The 21,073-nt window shown below is 41.3% G+C and overlaps 1 protein-coding gene across 1 annotated transcript in view; it reads left to right on the top strand.

Moving 5' to 3' along the window:
* TNKS (tankyrase) overlaps positions 1-21,073 on the top strand; it is a 2,150,186-nt gene that overhangs the window by 1,732,083 nt on the left and 397,030 nt on the right. The window contains exon 22 of the mRNA XM_044060937.1: positions 10,347-10,444. Coding sequence (XP_043916872.1) covers positions 10,347-10,444 — 98 coding nt within the window. The remainder of the gene's footprint in view (positions 1-10,346; positions 10,445-21,073) is intronic.

Here is a 21,073-nt window from a genome sequence, read left to right as displayed (position 1 = left end):
CATTTGTTTTCATATTTGTTATCTCTTTGGCATTAGAGCAAAAACTGATGTAGCACAATGTGTTATTATTAATTGTGATTTCAGCTTTAATTCCACTCTTGAAGTTGGTTGTCTTACTCTCTAGTTACATAATTAAAATGTAAGCAGTAATGGCAAACTGCTAGGTCTGGATGAATTCAATTCTGGGTTAGATTTAGAAGATAGAATGATGTACCTTTAGTTATATCTCCAGTGCCAAAAGGACAGTGGTCAAACTCTCCAGTTGAACTGCAGAAAGTAAAAGTGAAATTTGTTTTGGCTTTAAAATGTGGGGGGCCTCTGTTGTAGTATTTCACAGAGCTTCTACTCTGAAAGTTGACAGGTTTTGGAATTTATCTAATGCTGGCCTAACTGGTACACATAACACCTTTACTGAATGGCAGTCATCCTGTAGGATAACTCTTAAACTTCATTTAAAATCTTTGAAACTGAAGATGTATTGTAATAATGTTTTACTCCTAAATTTAGAAGCAAATTATATGTTGGAGCTTGTAGGTATTGCCCCAATTTTTATTTAAGGGCAGATCTTGAACATGTGCTGTTATTTTGTAAGACAGTGCAACAGGTGTGGGAAATTATTCACTACATATTCGGACCTTCGTTAAGTATGAATTACTGTTACAAGGAAATCAGGTGGAGTAACTTTCCATCCTGGAATTACCAAGGGCATTAAAAATACAGTGAACAAAATGGTATTATCAGATCTTGTCCTACTACTAAAATCATCAAATGATGCTTCAGTTTGCAAGCTCTATGAGCAGATGCAAGAACTAAGAGCTGACTGATCATCTTTAAACAGCCAAAGGGGTTCCTATCACATAGTCAAACTTTTACAAGTTCGAACCTCATACGGTCGAGACCATAAGTTCAAATTTGTAAAAGTTTGAGCGTTTCAATGGAAATCTCCACAAGCGGAGGTTTCCATTTTGTTCAATGGGGTGCGATCTCGAAGTTGGTATATTTAAGTAGCGGGGGGTGGGGTGGGGGGTGCTTAAAACAGTTTATTTTGTTTTCCGTTGTTTTTTTTATCCATAGTCGAAGATTTGTAACTTCAAACATAATGGTTCGAACATTACGTGTTCGAAGTTATAAGACTTTGACTAAGTGATATAGGCCCCAGCTAAAGCTGGTGTTAGCATTTTGGGGCCCCCTAGGCACTTCTAGTCTAAGTATCACCCTGTATGCACAGACTTATCTGTTGCTACAATGCCCGTACAACAGGCCTATGTGTCTTTCGGCTTTTCCCGGTTAGGTGTCACCACAGCGGAACTCCGGTCCGCTAATGATTGGCAGTTGATTTTTATGTGCCGAGTTGCCAGCCCTGACGCACAACCTTCAGCGAAGGTATGCCCATTCACATATATCTCCACGCAGAAGACGCTCTAGCTGAGAATCGAACTGGACAGTGTCTTACTGTGAGGCGACAACGCTACCGCAGCACCACCACCGCGGATTACAACAGGCCTATGTACCACGTTATATTGGCCCAAGAGGGACATTCATGGTTACTGGCATTTAGTTGCAACAGTGATGCTTTACAACCCTAAGTACAGATCTGGACTTCGGTGAAGTGGTGCCCTAGGCCTGCTGTTTCAAGCCCCCCCCACACACACACTCCAGTCCTCTCCTCTGTTAACCCCCATGTTGGGCTCCCCATACACTGCACAATTACTTTTTTCTTCCTTTATTCACATTTTGCCTTACGCTTCAGCTTTTTCAAAAAGCTATAACTTTCTCTATTCTCTGAAGTACATTTTAAAGTTTTTTTTTTTTTTTTTTTTTTTTTTTTTTATACACAACTTTTTCATCCAATGATGGCGTGAACAGAAATTATGATTAAGGAAAGAAATTCCTGTTCAGCTTTTGTTTTCCGTGCATCATTTCAACACACCATTCCTGAACAAGACAGCAGAGTAATAACCATTTAAATAACTCAACTAAGCCAGGCCCCAAGAAGCCATAGGGTTGGAGGTGCTCTGCGACACATTTTAGAGCATTTCCCAACCTTTTAATCGAATGGTAGCCTAAACAAAAGTCATGGATAAGAAAAGAATTTCAGTCTTATTTTTTTTTTCTTTCAAGGAAGACATACGTTGTGCCCAAGGCTTAATGTTCAAAGCCGACAAAATAGTGGCTCACAATAAACAAGGCAGTTGTTATAGGCTACAGTGATTCCATATGGGAATACTGCCTCCCTAACCCCCCCCCCCCCCAAAAAAAAAAAAAAGACAGTCACTGCCTATGCATCCCTCTGGTGTTAGATTGGGATGAAAGCAGAGGTTCAAATTGCCACAGTCATGCATAAGTGACTGCTGACATAAATATAGATAGCATGCTTTCTCAATCCTCACCCCAGATGCAGCCACCTGTATATGTGCCTGATGTATAATTGTGATGAAAATGAAAAAATAATGATGACGGTAGTTTGTTGATGCTGGACAGTACACTGACCCTACACAAGCTATACTAACTTTCTTTTTACATCTCTGAGGTCTGTGAGAAAAGTAAAAGAAAGAATGATCACACTATTCTTAGCCCAACCACAACCTGTACAGACTTCTGTTTGACTGCGATGAAAATTAAAGAAGTGATAACCACACAATCTCCAGCCCCCCCCCACTTAACCTACAGCAGCTTTCACACACACAGACACACACACACACACACACATATATATATATATATATATATATATATCTGAGCAGGGCTGATTTTAGAATGGCTGCAGTTAAGAGCATGGCTGGAGTTAAGTGCAGAGGCCATCAGCTTTTATCTTAACGTGGTCATATCAGAGCCCTGTTCATGTTAGAGCGTAATCAGAAAATTAATATGTTTTTTCTCCTTATTTTTCCCAAACCAGCAACAACTTTTGTGGGCCCTCCACAAAGTCAAGGATAATTAAGCCCCCCCCCCTCCTTTGCATCCATGGGTATTGCAGGTACCTAAAGCTGGCTATGTTTTTAGTGTTTTTTTTTTAGTTTTAGAGGAGTGAATGTAGCTAGGGGCACTATGTGAGTGGTAAAATATTTAATGGAATTGTTAAGCTTATATGATAAAGCACTGTTTCTATACTCAGAGATATCTAAAATGTAAAGGAGATGCAATTAAGAGTTATTACCCACCTGGTTTATTAAGTATACAACGTTACTGTACTAGCTTTTGTTGGTTTTACAGACATGTTACAAAATATTAAAATGAGATAACTTGCTGTGGTTGGGGGCCCCCAGGGTTTGTTGGTGCCTAAAGCCATCTACGTGAACAGGACTAAATGGCATCCCTTTTTTCTTCTGTGCTACAAGCCTTCTACAGCATACTGCTGTACTTGAACATATCATTGCATTATTATACCAAAAGAACTCTGTTTCAGTTAACAGATTAACTGCCTGCCTATTTTAGAAAAGGAAGAAAAGGTTTGTCTGTTATCAGGCAAATCTTGTCCAGTTAGTTGACCCACCATGTTGTCTTTTTATTGTAATAAATGTTACAAACTATTTAGAGGGTCCTTTTACAGCTCATTGTACTACAGCAGCTGCTACATGTGCAGCACATTTCAAATTGTTTCCCCTTGGGGCATGTGAAAACCTGCGTCTGACCACTGTGCATGCTTTCACAAAACATTGCAAGTAAGAAACACATTGTAGATAAGACATGTTTATAGCATGTTTGTGTTTCAAAATATTGTATAATTGTCCAGATGTCCTGACTGAAGTCACTGTTGCAGTATTCCTAACATATGGGCTGTTATCTCTTGACATCCGGACTGGTAACAAAGCTTTACCTATCCAAGGTTAAACATCTGATGCACAACCTCATCTGATATGCGTTGGGGTATAAATAGAGACATTTGAGTGTGGATCCTTAAGACTATCTCACAGCTAGCCCAAACACAGGTCATGCATCCATTGGACTGATAGCTTTTTGGCTGTTGGTACCTTTGTGTCAATCATTTATCCAGGTAAGTGCCCTATTGGGAAACCTACTTGCACTATTGTTGTTGAAAGTTGTTAGATTTCAGCTAGGAGGGGTAAGTGCAAGTGCAGTAGACAGATTCCATACAAGGACTTGCATACCAAGTGTCTTTTTTTGCCTAAACTCAGAACACAATCACAGATCTTGCTCGATCTGTCAATTTTTTGTTTCCAAAGCCATTAAGTGGAGGCTTTCCACTCTCAACACCTTTCTAGAGATTTAGTGCCCTAAATGCTTGGCCCTGTCCAAGATGTCTGACTCTGCATCCTCAGATGTTCCTCTACCACCAAAGAAAAAACTAAAGAGCCCTCATACTGATCTGCAGTCCAGCATTTCTCATTCCCTACAATGCTGTCTGAGGCTACAGAACCTGTGGAACATCAAGTTACCTCTCAGTCACTTGCTGCTGAGACCCTGTGGGAGACCAGTATAGCTACTGAGGCCTTACATGGTGCTGATACTTCTGATAAACCACATATCATCATTTCCGAGGGACTGCCCAACGTCCATCAAATTTAAATTAGGGAAAAGATTCCAGGCTGTCTTAATAGAAGTTATACAGGGTTCTGAACCTCCATGTCTCATCCAGGTGGACATCATATCTAAAAAGAAAAAGCAGAAGTTTAAGCATGTGGCCTCTCCATCAGCAGCTAGGGAGAAGGAGTGGATAGACTTCTCACAAGGTTTGTTTGAAGCTATAAAGTCTTTGAAGCCTCCCTCCTTTGGGTCTCTGCAACCACTGACTACTCCTAAATGTACCCTGATTTCATCTTTTGATGAAGGACAGGACTATGATTCTGACCATTTTCTGGACTATTCCTGTCAGCTGCTTTCTCCAGGGCAAATCTGTTCTACTGAAGAGGACTCCCTCTCACCGGATTCCCCCTATTGAGGAAGTATCTTTTGGGGAAGCTGTACAGAACATGACGAAACACTTTAAATGGCAATCTATGCAGGTCTCTGATATTCAGAAGTATTATTCCTTCCCCATTCTCCCCTTCTATCTTTGAGGCTTTCCAGGATGTCTTTCAGTCCATCTTTTCTGCACCTGATTCCCATCATCAACTTCTAAAAGGCCAGCCAGATTTTATAAGGTGCCTGATGACTTAAACTATTTATAAAGGAAACCAGTGGCAGACTCCTCTCTAGTATCTCTCTTTTCAGATAAGCCATCTAAGCTTCTGCCAAGTGCTATTGCCCTGCCTCTGGGCAAAGATTAGGGCTGTGGAAAGAAGGCTTACACATCTTCTACCCTTGCTTTTAGGGCAATTAACTACCAGACTCAAATGACAGTGCACTTTATCTCTGTTCTGCATTCCTTAAATTTATTCTGGACCCTCCTGCAGTAGAATCTAAGCATCAAATGCAGAGCTAACTATCCCAGACTACTCAGATAGTCAGACCCAATAGTAAGTGCAGTTACGATGCAGATGCTTTTTCTAGCACAGCAGCCACTGGAGCTGTTATTCACAGATATGCATGTCTTCGTAATCAGCATATCCTTGAGCATTTCAAATCAAAAATTTTAGACACTGCTTTAGACAAGACTTAGTGTTTGGTCCTCGAGCTACCAGTCTGTTCAAGACTCTTCCAAGATCAAAGTAAGACCATGAAAGACTCTAGGCAGATTCTGCTCTCAGTCCCTAGGTAACATAGGAACTACCCATCTAAATCTACCGCTTTCATTAGAAGGGATTGTAGGACAGCTCAGAAACAAAGAACCCCCTCTGGGAAAAGGTACTCTGAAAAAACCCATAGGGAACCTCCAGCATGGAGGCCTCCCTTTGGAAGCAAAAATCCGTGACCATCTCTGAAGCACCCCCTCTCCCTGCCCTAAGTGCCATTACTCCTTTCTCCAAAGACGTTTGCTCTCCCTGTCAAGTGGGAAGCTGTTCCCACAGACTAGTAGGTCTTGTCCATAGTCAAGGATGGTTATGCCATGTCTTGGGAAAGAATTCCCTCTCTGAAAGGCATGCCACAACCCACTCAAAACCTAGTATCCCCTTTGGCCTCCATTATTCAAGACCTCTTGAATCAGAGCATCATCAAGCAAGTCCCAAAGGACTTCATGGGAAAAGGGTTTTACTCTAGGATTTTTCTAGTCCCAAGGAATGAAGGGCAGTGGAGACCCATCCTAGACCTGTCTGTCCTAAACATTTACTTGCAGGTACCGTTTTTCAAAATGCTCTGTCTTCACACTCTCCTGCCCTTCATCCTCCCACAAGCTTTCTTACTGTCACTAGAGCTGAGGAACACCTACTTACACATACCCATTTGTCCTTCTTGCAGGAGATTCCTCAGGTTTTCCTCTGGTTTCACACATTTTCAGTTTACAGTTCTAGCTTCTAGTCTTTCCACAGCTTCAGGAGTATTCACAAAGTACCTAGCTCTGGTAGTAGCTTTCAGTAGCACTCAGGGGAATCCACTGATACAGTCTCTCTCTCCAGAAATTCTTCTTCAGCATCAGCATTTCACCCTCCAGTTACTGACAGGTCTGGGTTTCACTATAAACTACATAAATTCCCACATGGTCCGTACATAGTATCTAGTCTTCCGAGGCTCCAGACTAGACACAAAGAAGAGATGCAGGCCTTCCTCCCCAGGAGAAAGTTTACAAGTCTGCTCAGTTTTTTCCAAAGTCTGTCCTCTCTAACATTTGTGGTTCATGGCAACCACCATCCTTATGCTTTCTCTGACCAGACTTCACTTGAGAAAATTCTAAAGTTTAATGAAATCTCTGTGGTCCCAGCACTGGCACCCCTTGGACACCCTGATTCTCTGTCCTTCCCTGTCTCAGAAAAGAATGGCTTTGGTGGATGGGATGGGTCATCCTTATCCTAGGACAGGACTGCTAATTGTACCACCACCACCACCTCCTCTTCAACAGGTTCACAGAAACACCTTGGACAGGGCATGAGAGCCATGGACAGGATCGCACCAAGTGCAGGGAAAATGGAAACCTTATCTCCTGAAGGAACGTATCAGCTTGAAGTAAATGAGGATTCTTCTACAACCTCTTCAGATTTTTGCCAACCTTTGGAAATCCAGTCCACTCCTAGTGTACACAGACAACACCACAGTCATGTGGTACATAGACAGGGAGGCACCAGGTTTTACCAGCTATGCAGGTTAGCAGAGAAGGCATGGAACTTGGCAAACCAAATGGGCTTCAGACTCACAGCCACATACATTCCTTCTCAGGGCAGTGTGCTAGCAGACTCCCTAAGCCACTCCCTGGAGGACCCCCATTAATAGACATTGAACAGAGAGGTTTTCTAGATCATCACCCTTCAGTGAGGCACTTCTTGGATAGACCTCTTTGCATCAGCAACCAACCATCAGCTCCCCCCATTCTGCACCAGGGACTCTTGTCCCACAGCCTGGAGGACAGATGTCATTTCCTTCCATTGGACAGGCAAGTTCCTCTATGTCTTTCCTCCCCACATTTCCTCTTCCAAAAATTCTTCTCAAGGCACAAATGGAAGCACCCAGGCTCCGTTTATTGGCCCTCTTTTGGCTGAAGCACCATTGGTTTCCCCTGCTGTTTCACCTGACAAAGGGAAATTACAGGAAAATGCCTGCTCAACCAGACCTGATAACTCAGCAAAAAAAATGATTGCTACTGCTCCACCCAAATCTTCTGTCTCTCAACTTGACCCTTTAGATGATAGGATTTCAGTTCCACAAAGACACCTCTTCTCTCTTCTCTGAAGAGGTCATTCAAGTCCTTCAAGAAGCCAGGAGACCCACCACTAAAAACTCTTACACAGCTAAATGGAAAATGTTTTCCCATTGGAGCCTTATAGTCAGGAGCCACTCTTATCACTGCTTCCTGCTGTACTACAATATCTCTGACAGCTATTTCACTCAGGTTTGGGCTACTCTTCAGCTGTCAATGCCTTCCTCCCACTTATGGCTAGGATGAGGTCAAGCTTTTCTTCAGGGGTGTCCTCCTTCTTAATCTACCAAGGAAACCCTTCTCTTCCCCTTGGGATCTTAATTTCGTTCTAGAAAAACTTGCACTGCCTCTGTTTGAACCAGCATCATCTGCTTCTTTAAATTTCTGTACATGGAAAACTACCCTTCTTTTGGCTCTCAACTCGGCTAGGTGGGTTTCTGAGTTACAAACTCCATGGCCATTCCCCCTTTTCTTGTTTTTCACAAGGGCAGGGTGACACTTGGGTCTAATCCATCCTTCATGCTTAAGGTAGTGAATGAGCACTCAATCAAGCTATTCACCTAGCCACTTTCTTTCCCAATCCACAAAACAGGGGGAAAGAATCTTACATTCTCTGGACATTCACAAGCAACTCAGATTTTATTTGGACAAAACAAAGCCCTTCAGAAGAACTGACCAACTGTTTGTATCATTTATGAGCCCTCAGATGGGTCAGACAGTTTCCAAACTATTGCAGCTTGAATTTCTAAGGCTATCTCTTTATGCTACTCACACTAGGGTAAGACCTTGCCTATGGCCCTAAAGCACATTCCACTAAGGCAGTGGCTTCCACAGGGGCTTTCCACAAAGGAGTAGACTTCAGGTCTATCTTGGAGGCTGCTACCTGGTTCTCTGTACACACTTACAGCAGAGACTACAAAACTTATGCTTTCTCCAGGTCCGGGGTAGCCTTTGCTAGGTCAGTCCTGTGTGGACTGCTGGATAATTCTGCTCAGTAGCCAACCTCCCTTCCTTCCTCCTACAGCTGTGGAAATCACCCATATGTCAGGAATACTGTAACATTCATTTCAGTAAGGACATAGAACAGTTGTATAAGAACTTACCATAACAGTAGATGTCGTATTGATCACTGTTGCAGAATTTCATACCATCCTCCGTTCCCCTCTTCTCTGCCTCATTTGTATGCCCCTATTCTTCTCACTCCTTGCTTTAATCTCTTCTCTGTCACATGGGAATAGGGGAGTTTTATTATCTATTTGAGCTATACCCCTCCTAGCTGTCTGGTCTCTCAGTAGTTTTCAGTCTGCTGGCTTGGAGATAGTCTAAGGATCCATACTCACATCCTTCTTTATACGTCAATGCATACAATCGGAGGTAGTGCATTGGAGGTACAGCCTCTGAAAGGTAAAGCTTTGGTACCCCAGGTGGATGTTAGTGGTGATAACCCTTGTGTCAGGAGTACTGCAACAGTGATCAATAAGATATCTACTGTTAGGGTAAGTTCTTACACAACTGTATTTTTGTGGTGTGCACATTTTCAGCTTTTATTGCTACCGAAATGTACTTTTTCTTGTTATCCTTTTTGAAGCATATAGTACATTTATGTCATAAACTGACTATAGTATTTATTGAGGAGGAGATCTTGTAACAATAACGCTTCCCACTCTGTAATCCTCCCAATATTCCTGGTGCTGTTTATTGATTATTTTTATTTGATGTTCATGAGTATTGCAAATTTTATAGAGTACTTTGTTTGTATACATTTTTTGTTTTTGTTTGTTTGTTTGTTTTACTTCACTGGTTGTATTAAATTTGTCTATCACAAGCACATTTTCTAGCCTTGAAGAACTGGGGGGAGGGCACATGCCAGTGTTGTTTTTATAGGAACCTTCTGCCACTTGCCAAAGTAGGCACAAGACAAAGCAGTAGCCTTCATAGGGTTGATAGCTTTGACAAAAAAAAGGACAGGACCAACTGCTGAACAAGTTATAAAAGTCAAATTTAATGGTTTACTACCACATGACCACTCCTCAAAGATTTTCTGTTATGGTAAGTAGCTGTGCACCTGTTCTAACTGTATCTTTCCTTTAAGAAATCAGAGCTGTCCTCAAAATTCAGTCATTCCCTGGTTGGTTAGCTTGCTGGCTGGCTGATTATCTGAGCTGGTTTCCACATGCAGGTTGGCCAGCATCACAGAAGAAAATCCAGGAGAGCTGTGCATAGTCTTGTACAGGATGGAAAGTGCTAATTCATGAAGCTAATTTTGAAATTAAAAATGGGAATGGAGAGAGAAAGCAGTAAATAGTAATGGTAAAAGGAAAGCGTATGTGCTGCTTTTAAAACCGAATTATGCTAAATTGTACTTATTTGCAGAATGGAATGTGACCTGACTGTTATGGGTATTTTAATATCTAGCTTTTACAGTACAAATTACAGCTGTTTTGTGCAATCCAAACACTGTTTTTTTCCTTTTTCTTTTTCTTGCAAGTTTCCATTTGTAATCATTGAGTGTTTAAAAATAGGGTATTTCTACCACTACATCAGAAGAAATATCTAAATGCAGTATATTTGTTGACCTTATATTCTGGGATAAAAATGTCAATGAGATGAATTACAGAAAATCATTAATTATATATCTATATATTTTATTTTTCCTTAGGTACCAACCCTTACTTGACATTCCACTGTGTTAGTCAAGGCACAGTTCTTATAGATCTCACACCTGACGACAAAGAATACCAATCAGTGGAGGATGAGGTATCTGCTTTTTTATGCATCCATTTCTTTTCAGTTGTTTGCTAGTAAGTGAAGGGTACATTTATGGTTGTAGCTGGATATTTTGAAAATGTGCACCAACTTATACATCAGAATGCACCACTTTTAAGAATGCACACCCCCAAATGTAGTGTCCCTACTACATATCCTGAATAGTGCACATTTATTGACAGCATATCTTTTCAGTATTGCTAATTGTTCCATGTAGTTTACCCTGCAGTATTGCTGAGATGATGGAGAGAACCTAACTGTGAGGGATCATAGATGTGTGAGCACTCTGTCTGAATTAGTTCATTTTCTCCTTTAATTATTTTTTTCAGTAACTGGTATTTTTCTGATCCTTAATTTGGAACTTCTTCAGTAGAATAAACCAGGTGTCTGCGTAGAAGGTAAATCCATGCTTCTACGGAGCACTTCTGTGTTGTGCATGTCTTTTAGTGCTGGAAAATGAAATGGCATATAGGCTGAAGTCATTAGATGAGAGTTCTTTAGCTTCTTGCTTATGCATATCCAGTGAAAGGTACCATAATGATAAACATGCAGAAAATAAGTTGAAAAAACCCAATTCGCCATTGACAGATTATGTTGGGAAGAGTCCACACCCATTCACCTCACATGCTGGCCAGAATTCAGTCAACAGTGATTACAGCTTTGCTTTTATGTGGTAGACGCTTTCCTTATGTTCTTCATGTTTCACTGTTGCAGTCATCACATTTGGGTTATCTGCTTGCAGTAGCCCTCAGTTGGCCTGATTATCAAAGTCTTTGGTCCTGCGTCGGTTGCTGTCTCATCTTCCGTGACGTCAGGTAGTCAGGGATATAAAGCATGCAGCCAACGCCATTACATCAGTCTTACTTGCCGTGCGGTGCCCCGAAGCAGAAGCAGTTCGCAAGTGCCGGTCGGCCGACTCCTGAAATTTTCGTTTTCGAGTTTCAGAACCAAAGTCTTCGACTAAAGCTAAGTACCCCAGTGGGGAAACTTTCTCTTGCTCTAAACCGATGTCAGTAAAAGTCAAGGGAGGGTGGCCTAATGTTAAGGTGTTTGCCTTACAAACACAAGGTGCAGGGTTTGAGTCTCACAAGGGATAATTGGCTAAGCTTAAAAATGGCTTGCAAGGGTAGTTAGCTTAGTATGAATCTATGAATCTATGAATCAATAATTGCATTTCTTGTGGAAAGCAAATACCTCATAAAGATTTTCATTCGTACTGTACTCCTTGCCTAGGTCCTGACCACGACGTACCTCGCTCTCGGTTTTGTGCCTTATTTAGGCAACGAACAATCCATCATCGGTATATTTACACTTCTAAATATTTTGGTACTCAGTTCAATTATCCAGATATGTCTTCGGTAAGCCATCCGACTACCGACATTCTGAAAAAACGCGAAGATAAAGACAGAGACATGCCGCCTAGGTCCAAAGCTGCTGACGACGCCTCTCCTAAGCCACTCGCCAGTTCACTGGCACTCAGTGAGGCGCTTTTGCAGCCCCTGATACCCACTACTTCAGATTCGCAGGTCTCTACTGAGACCCATTCGGAGTCCAGTATGCCCCGAGATGCTTCAAATGTGGAACCTGCGGATGTCTCTACCTTGGATGGGTCCGGAGCCACTGTGCAGGCACCGGCTTCTGGGGGTGTATTCAAGCCTACTGACTTGCATACTAAACCGATGCCATCTTCTTCTTAATGGCCTAAAACTCGAACCATGCTTAGAAAACCGATGCCCAGATCGCATGGTCAGGCCTCTATGCCTAAAAAACAAATGATAAGAATGGCTGAAGACCTTATTACTTTAATCAGGGGAAGCCAACCTTCCCCTTCTAAGAGACCTAGGAATGAATTTGCTTCTGATACTTCTGACCAGGATTCTGAAATTTCTGCTTCCTCTGATGACCAGGGTTTACCCTTACCTACCTATGAGGATTCTGATGCAGAGGACTCTATTCCCTCTGCTCCCCCCCCCCCCCCCCAGAGGATTTCTCTTTTGGTGAAACCTTGCGTTCTCTTAGGGAGCATTTTCACTGGGAAAGCCAGGATTACTCTGATTCTAAAGAGGCTTAGGGATTTCTTACTCCTGCCTCAACACAGGCCTTTAGCTATCCCTCCTGTACTAGACATTGTTGATGATGCCTTTTCGGAATCTAGCTTGGCCCCTGACTCTTTACCTTCTGCTCCCAGAAAACCTGATAGATATTACAAGGTTCCTGACTCTCACAAGTTCCTTTTTAAAAATCCTACTGCAGATCCTGAGACCATTTCACAGGGACCCAAGGGCATTAAGGCTACTACCGCCAGAAATCTTACCCCTTCTGATAGAGACTCCAGGATGCTGGATAGATGGGGTAAGAAGGTATATACTTCTGCAACCTTGGCCATTAGGGCCTTAAACTGTCAGTTTCATATGTTAAAGTATAAGCAACATATTATTGGATTGCTTAAACAGAAAATGATGTTAATTCCTGACTGTGCTGAAAATAAGGATTTACAGGATTTAATGCATTCTGCTGAACAGGTTGGAAAACATACTTTGCAATGTGGTTTTGATTCACTAGAGGCATCTTGCAGGGCTGCTGTCACTGGGTCTGTACTTAGAAGGCATGCTTGGCTTAAGGAGCAATCTTTGCCAGATCATGTTAAAGCTAAATTGCTGGATGCTCCCTTAAATCAGGACTGCCTGTTTGGCAACAAAGCAGAAGAAGTTCTTAAAAAGATGGAGGACAAAGCTAAATCTGTGCAAACTGTTAAAGATTTCCAACAAGTACAGCCTCCAAGATTTAGTAGGCATTGGCCTTCTAAAAATTGGTCTTTCCCAGTCCCTCCCAGACCTTCTCAGTCCAAGCCCAGGGGCAGCAGACCACCAAGACTACAGTCTCAGGGCATGTACAGATCTAAACAACGGAGTGCTCCCACCTCAAAAACAGGGAGTAGTAAGCCACCCCCTTATGGAAAAAATTCACAGTGACTTGTCTGTCATCCTTCCCAGCCATGGCCAAGTACTAAAACATTGTATTCCAGGGATACAGATTCTACTTCCACTCACTGCCAACCCCAAGCGGGTTGCCAGACCTTCCTCCAAACCAGTGGGCAGAGGCTCAAAAGCAAGTACTTTCTCTTCTCATTATCAGGGCCATTCAACCTGTTCCAGTAGAGCAAAGAGGACAGGGTTTCTACTCCAGATTGTTCCTGGTACCCAGAAAAGAGGGCTCTTTGCGCCCTATCCTAGACCTGTCCATTCTCAACACCTTCCTGGTGGTCCCAAAATTGAAAATGCTTACACTACAACAGCTGCTTCCTATGCTAGCCAAGGACTCCTGAATAGTCACTCTAGACATAAAAGAAGCGTATCTGCACATTCCCCTAAGGGAATCTTGCAGGAAATATCTATGTTTTAGGGCAGGCTGTGTATGCACTATCAGTTCTCTGCACTTCCCATTTGCTTATCTACTGCACCCAGGGTATTCACAAAGTGCCTGGCTCCAGCCATTACATACTACAGGCAGAGAAATATTCAAATTTATCCATACTTGGACGATTGCCTGATTCAAGCGGACAGTCAGGAATTGCTACTCTGGCACCTGACATTTGTAAAGAGACTTCTAACTTCTCTGGGGTACACCATCAACGAAAAAAAAATCACATCTGGTACCCAGCCAAAAGATTGTATTTCTGGGAGCAAGTTTGAACACAATTTCCCAGATGGCATTCCTTACTCCAGAAAAGCAGGTTTGTTTGATATACTACTTCAAACTAATGGCCACCAGAACCCAGCTATCTGCAAGAAAAGTACTGCAAGCCCTAGGGTTTGTGGCCTCATGCATTCTACTAATTCCATATGCAAGACTGCATATGAGGAAACTTCAGTGGTACTTAAAAAGTCTCTGGTGCCAACATTCTCAGGACCTGGAAAAAATTATTCCTATCATTCCTTGTCTAAGGGCAGAGTTCCTTTGGTGGGCAGAGGCTTGCAACCACAACAAGGGACTCCCTTTCACTCAACCCCTCGCCGCCCAAACCCTGACAGCAGATGCATCAGACTATGTATGGGGGGCTCACATGGCTGGTAAGTGCATTCAAGGCAAATGTAGACAGGACAAATTCACCTACATATCAATCAAAAAGAAATGTTAGCTGTACTGCTCTGACAGCCTTTAAATGCCTTATCCTTCCAGGACAACTCTTGATAAAGACAGACAACACCACATTTATGTGGTACATAAACAAGCAGAGCGGAACTCATTCCTACCCACTCTGCAGGTCAGCCATGGCCTGTGGAACAGAGCCTTAAGCAACGAAGTGCACCTGCAAGCTCAATTCCTGCCAGGCAAACAAAATTCACTGGCAGACAACTTAAGCAGAAATCTACTGGACCTACACGAGTGGAAACTGGAACCCAACTCATTCATACTTCTAAGCCACAGGTGGGGGACACCAGAGGTAGACCTCTTTGCCTCCCCCCAAAACCATCAGTTGAGTAAATTTTGCACCAGAAATCCCCACAGCCAAGCATGGAAAGTGGTTGCCTTATCCTTTACTTGGGAAAACCTCTCAATTTATGCCTTTCCCCCTCTGCCCCTCCTCTCAAAAGTATTACTCAAGATCAAACAGGACAAACCAAGGACAATCCTTATTGGACCGGACTGGCCCCATCAGCACTGTTACCCACTCCTATGCAGCCTGGCAGCAGTGCCACCCTGGCACCTACGTCAGACTCCTCCCTGCTGTCCCAGCAGGAGGGACAGATTTTTGCATCCACAGCTGCAAACCTTGAACCTTGCAGCGTGGCTTATTCCCTGAATATACCACCAGCAACCCTCAGCAAACAGGTGCTGGACGTCATCTTTGAAGCCAGAAGGCCTAGTATTAGGAAATCCTATTCAGAAAAATTGGAGCCAGTCTCAAGGAAAGGACACAGCCGTGCCCACCTTACCTCAAATCCTAGATTACCTAGCAAAGCTGCTCCACAAAGGCCTATCCTTCTCTTCTATTAAGATTCATGCCTCTGCCTTCTCAGCTCACCTCTCTTTTCTCACCCTCTAGTCAAACAGTTCCTGAGATGAGCTAACAATTTAAGACCCTCGAGGAGAGCTCAAACCCCTGTCTTGGACCTTAACTTTGTACTAGAGAAGCTCACGCTTCCCCTTTTGAGCCTGCTGCTACAGCACAGTTAAAATTCCTCTCTTGGAAAACAGCCTTACTTCTAGCCATCACTTCAGCAAGAAGAGTGTCTGAGTTACAGGTACTAATGGCTGTGGAACCCTTCATTGTTTTCCATGTTGACAGGGTTTCCCTCAGGACTAACCCATCTTTTATGCCCAAGGTGGTATCCAGTGTGGCTCTAAACCAATCCATCCATTTACCAACCTTTTCCCTAATCCTCAGAATAAAGGGGAATGGATCCTGCACTCCTTGGACATGCACAGACAACTCAGATTCAAACCATTTCCAAGTGGATAGCATACTGCATCCATTTCTGCTACAAACACCATGGAAAACCTACCCCACAGGGGATCAGAACTCATTCCACTAGGGCTACCTCAACCTCTACAGCATTTCTCAGGGGAGTCCCTACCAAGGACATCCTGGAAGCTGCAACTTGGAGTTCTGTACACACTTTCACCAAACATTACCACTTACCTGCCTTTTCTAAATCCAGAGCTGGATTTGCTGCAGCAGTCATAAGGCCTGCTAGCTAGCCCTACTATTACTTGACTGCCTCCACCCTTCCTCAGCTTTGGGAATCAACCCAAGTTTGATGACTGCAACAGTGAAACACAAAGAACATAGTGCAGTTGTGTACACTTACCATAAATGTAGATATTCTAGTGTATTCACTGTTGCAGTTCTGGTTACCCTCCCGCCAGCCCCCTGACTTTTCTATGCTTTCTACCTATCCTCTTTTTGGCCATATCTTATGGCTATGGTATTTACTTTTTACTGGAGGCGTTCCACACCATGTAATTGCTTCCTATTTTGGGGGCTCCTGACATCTGGGGCAAGAAAAACTCATGAAATGGCGTTGGCTGCATGTTTTATACCCCTGACGACCTGACGTCATGTAAGAGGCGACAGCATGTGACGCAGAAATACCAAGACTCTGGTATTCGGGCCAACTGAGGGCTACCTGCAGGCAGATAACCCAAGTGTGATGACTGCAACAGTGATTACATTTGAACATCTACCTTTATTGTAAGTGTACACAACTGTACTTTCTCCACATAAGACATGTTTCTTTCATTTATTTTATCAGATCCTCCTTTTGCCTCACAACTGCATAATTTTCCCCAAATTTAATTCCTAACAGGTACTTCTTTCATTGAAAAATTCACCCCTCTAGTTTTCACAGTATCACCCAAACTCGTACTTTTGTTTTTTATCCAAAGTCATTACCATTTCTTCTAAATTTTATTCTTAGCGACTACATCTGTATCATCTGCTAATGTCAAAACTACTGGAATCGCCATTTCCTTTTGCATCACTTATCTAGCATCTTTCATTTTATAAGCTACCTCATTCACTGTCTCATTCATTACTAATGCAGACAATGTCCCACTTATGGGACATCCTTGTTTTATACCACAATTCATGCATATTTCTTTACTCAGCCAGACATTCACTAACACTGTCACTCAGTTTTTTGATATGCTGACATACACACTTTTCTAATGTTATTACTTATTCCATTCTTTTCCATAACACCCCAGAAAGCATCATGTCATGTTGTATCTGAGGTCTCCGTAATATCACATACCACGAGTTTCACATATTCCCGTTTACAATGTCATACGCAATCTCTTGACCAACCAGTAATAATTCCTGGCATCCCTTCCCTTTTGTACCGTATATACTTTCCTCCCTAGTGTCCTTCATCCTTCCTTCCATTCTCCTCTATTATTCTCACAAAAATGTTATAATCTCTATTATTTAATATGGTAGGTCTTTAATTTTGTATTTCTTTCTTTTCATCTTTCTTCAATATAAATTTTAATATCCCACTACATAACTCTTCTTAAGTAAACCCTTTTTTCAACCATTCATTCAAAACATTTACAAAATACTCTTTACAAGTCCCCTAATTTATTTTATATTCATACCCTGTTTACCTGATAATGAATCACCATTTACTTTCTTATGTACTTCATCCAGTTCCCTAATAATAATTCTTTATTTTTCAAATTCTTCCATAACTCTTTTGTAAATTTACTTTTTACTTTTCATTCTCTTATTTTTTTATCCATATTTTCTACATGCTGTACTACAGTGCTCATATTTTGCTGTTATGCTCTTTTTACCTCTCATTTTATATTTTTCATTTCCCTCATTATACTAATATCCTTCTTTACTGTTTTATCCATATATGCAGACATCTCCTCCCTTGTAAATAATATCCCTTCTTAAACTGTAATGATTTATTTTTCTCAATTTCTTTTATATATTTAGTTTTCCATATCATAATACTTTCTTGTATTCATCTCTAAATTCTCCAATACTTATCTATACATCTCTCCATAGTTCACTTTCTCCTCTTTTTTTTTTTTTTTTTACATCATCCTGCTGTTTGGGGGGGACTTTTTAAACGTTTTTAAATTCAGTCCACCATTCATACCACTTTTTATAAATGTATTTCATAGTTTTTACATCATCCTGCTGTTTGGGGGGACTTTTTAAACGTTTTTAAATTCAGTCCACCATTCATACCACTTTTTATAAATGTATTTCATAGTTATATGATTCCTTCATAACTGCAATGCTTCCCAGTCTCCAAATTCATCCCGTAATTTCTCATTTATTCTTTTTATTCCCTTTCCTGTTTTGATATACTCCCTTTCTTCCATCATATTGCTAAATGACCCAAAAAACTTTCTCTACTGTATCACCATCTGCTACACCCACACCTTCTGATAGTACAAAGTAATTCCCTCTTCTGTAAGTCCGTTGACTTTTATTCTCCACAGCTAACTTACATTTTATCACTTCTTGTATTTTAATGTCTTTCCCTTTCTTTTTACATTTCCCCCTTAAATCATAATTAAAGTTCCCTGCAGTAATCATTTTCATATTAACCACCACATAATCCAGTATTTGATGAAACAGATTGTTTCTTTCCTTGCCATTTGTATACGCATATAATGCTATAATTCAATAAACGTATTCCTGCACTCACAACCTCTGATCCACAACAGTTAACCTTCCCATCCTTACCAGCATTGCATCTAATATTTTTACTGATTTTTTCTAAACAGCACAGCCACTCCAGAACATTAACTCCATAAATGCTGTATTGTTTTTCCACCCCATAATTATTCCGGTATCCCTGTCCTCCTTACACTGTTAATAAGACTATTCACATTTACTGAGAACACTCTAAAATTATTACTTTTCTTTATTTTTAAATTTAAGGGAAGTATTTAAAATTTTTCGTTTTCTTATTTTGTTATTTTTTTCCAATTGAATATTTTTCCTGAATTTATGTACAAATATTCCTTAACCCTCAGAATCTGTTTTTTCACTAACCAAAACATGTCTGATCTACTCCTTACCTTTCTTTTTAATCTTTGATGATGCATTTTTAAATATATTTTTTAATTTTCCTAGCATTTATCGAGTTTCTTTTCCTAACATGCTTTACACTCCCTTTACAAACATCTGACTTAACACTTAAATTTCTTCATTTTCGACACTCAGTACAGTTACCTTCTGAATTATAGCATTTTTATCTAAGTCATCTTTTATTACTTCATCCTCTTTTTCATTAACACCCTTTTCCCCTACTTCATCTTTACTTTGACATTACAATACTTTCATCATTCTGCTCAACGTTGTATTGCTTATTTGTTTTACAGTCAGACCAAAAATGCCCTTCACTTTTACATGTTTTACATTCCTTTTTACACTTAACCATCATATGACTTTATCCCCTGCATTGGTTACATCTCATATTTGTACACTAATTTATCAGATGATTAAAATCCCCGCACCAAAAAAAAAAAAGAAGATATGATGATGTCATTTTCGTTCGTTCCACAACTGTTGGGTTTGGATTTGACCGTCTGATCTGACTCCGTCACTTCTTCCAGCTGGTGGAGCACTGAAACGGTCGAGCTCCTCCCCTACCCATAATGTCCTAATCTAACATATCATGGCTCTTGTTTGCTGCTTTAGCATATGGACATGGTCACTGTATACTCTCTAGAATAGTGACTTCTTTCCTTGTGAGTTGAAATCTTTTAGTATAATTGTTTAACTTTATACTTTTAGAACTTTATTTTCTCTATAAAATTTACATCTTTATAGCACTTCCTCCCTTTTATCCTTACTTGTGTAGTTCCTAATTACCATTGTTTGTGTCCCCTTCTCTTCTTACTTTTTAGTACACCTTTAATTACCATTGTTGGTAATTTTTTTCCTCCTGTTTTCCCTTTTCTATTATTAAAAAAAAAAAAAAAACTTTCCTTAATTTCTTTCCTTTGCAGTTGGATAAAGTTAAAAATGTCTGAGAAGCCTTTGGGTTTTAAAAAATGTACGGCCTGCAGCCCTAAAATCCCGTTATCAGATGCTCATCCTAAATGTGTATATTGTTTAGGCCCAGCACATCTTGACTGTAACTGTGACATTTGCAAGACCTTTAACCCTAGAGCTTTGATTGCTAGGAAAAATAAATTAATACTAAGAGGTTTACTCCCCAACAAATCTGCATCAACATCATCTTGGGCTGAAACCCCAGAGAAATTTGACAAAAATGATTCAAGAAAGCAGTCCCCAGATACAACCAGATCTTCGGCTCCAGGTTCCAAACCTTCTTGCAGAATTTCTAAAGCTTTGGATCTGAGGTCTAGACCAGACAAATTACCTAGGATCCGATCATCACAGTTGGTCCCAGATCTGGTCTCCTTTCAGCTGCCTTCCACCTTTTTGGAGTGGTCTTCTAGGCATCACCATTCTAAACCATCATTGACAGCATCTTCTACGTGTTCTTCCAGACGTCTGACCAAAGCCAATGTGGACAGGATGATAAGGAAGTTCCTCTTGATACAGATTCAAATGGGGGTTCTTCCATCCCCGACTCCATTAGGTCCAGTGGCGATTATTAGTACTACTGCACCATTATTGGCTCCTTTTCCGATCCAGCCATTGGTTTTGGAGCCATCGGATCCGAAAATTCCAGACTCATCCTCATCGGATGTAAAAAGTCTGGAATCTTCAACTCCTGTGGCTTTTCTAAGTGGATCAGAACCGAGCATTTTTGGTGCCAAAGCAGCAGTGCTGAATCCAGAGTGTTTGAGTTGAGACTGAAGCTGTTGGAGGCATCTCTGCTCTTCAGAGCTAGATAGCTCAGCTCCGACTCCCTCCTCTGGTAGTCTGCATTTGGGGTGAAGTGAGCCTACTGTCCGTAAGCATGTCTTTTTGGAGCTGTCGGTCTCCCTGTCTCTGAGGCTTTCTGCTTTTGAGGTAGTGGAGAGAGCTTTCTCTTTTCCTAAAGTTCAGATTTCTGTTCACTGTTCGGCTCCAACTACCCACCCCCATTCATCTATGCATCTAGACTCTCAACCGACTGTGCCACTGGGACAGCCAGCCTAAGTTAGTCACCAGGATACCCAGCAGGATGTACTAAT

This window comes from Protopterus annectens, chromosome 2.part0, assembly GCF_019279795.1.
Source record: "Protopterus annectens isolate FY-2018-M chromosome 2.part0, PAN1.0, whole genome shotgun sequence".
NCBI lineage: Eukaryota > Metazoa > Chordata > Ceratodontiformes > Protopteridae > Protopterus > Protopterus annectens.
The sequence above is the reverse complement of the archived record's forward strand: the minus strand, read 5'-3'. Positions and strand labels throughout refer to the sequence as shown.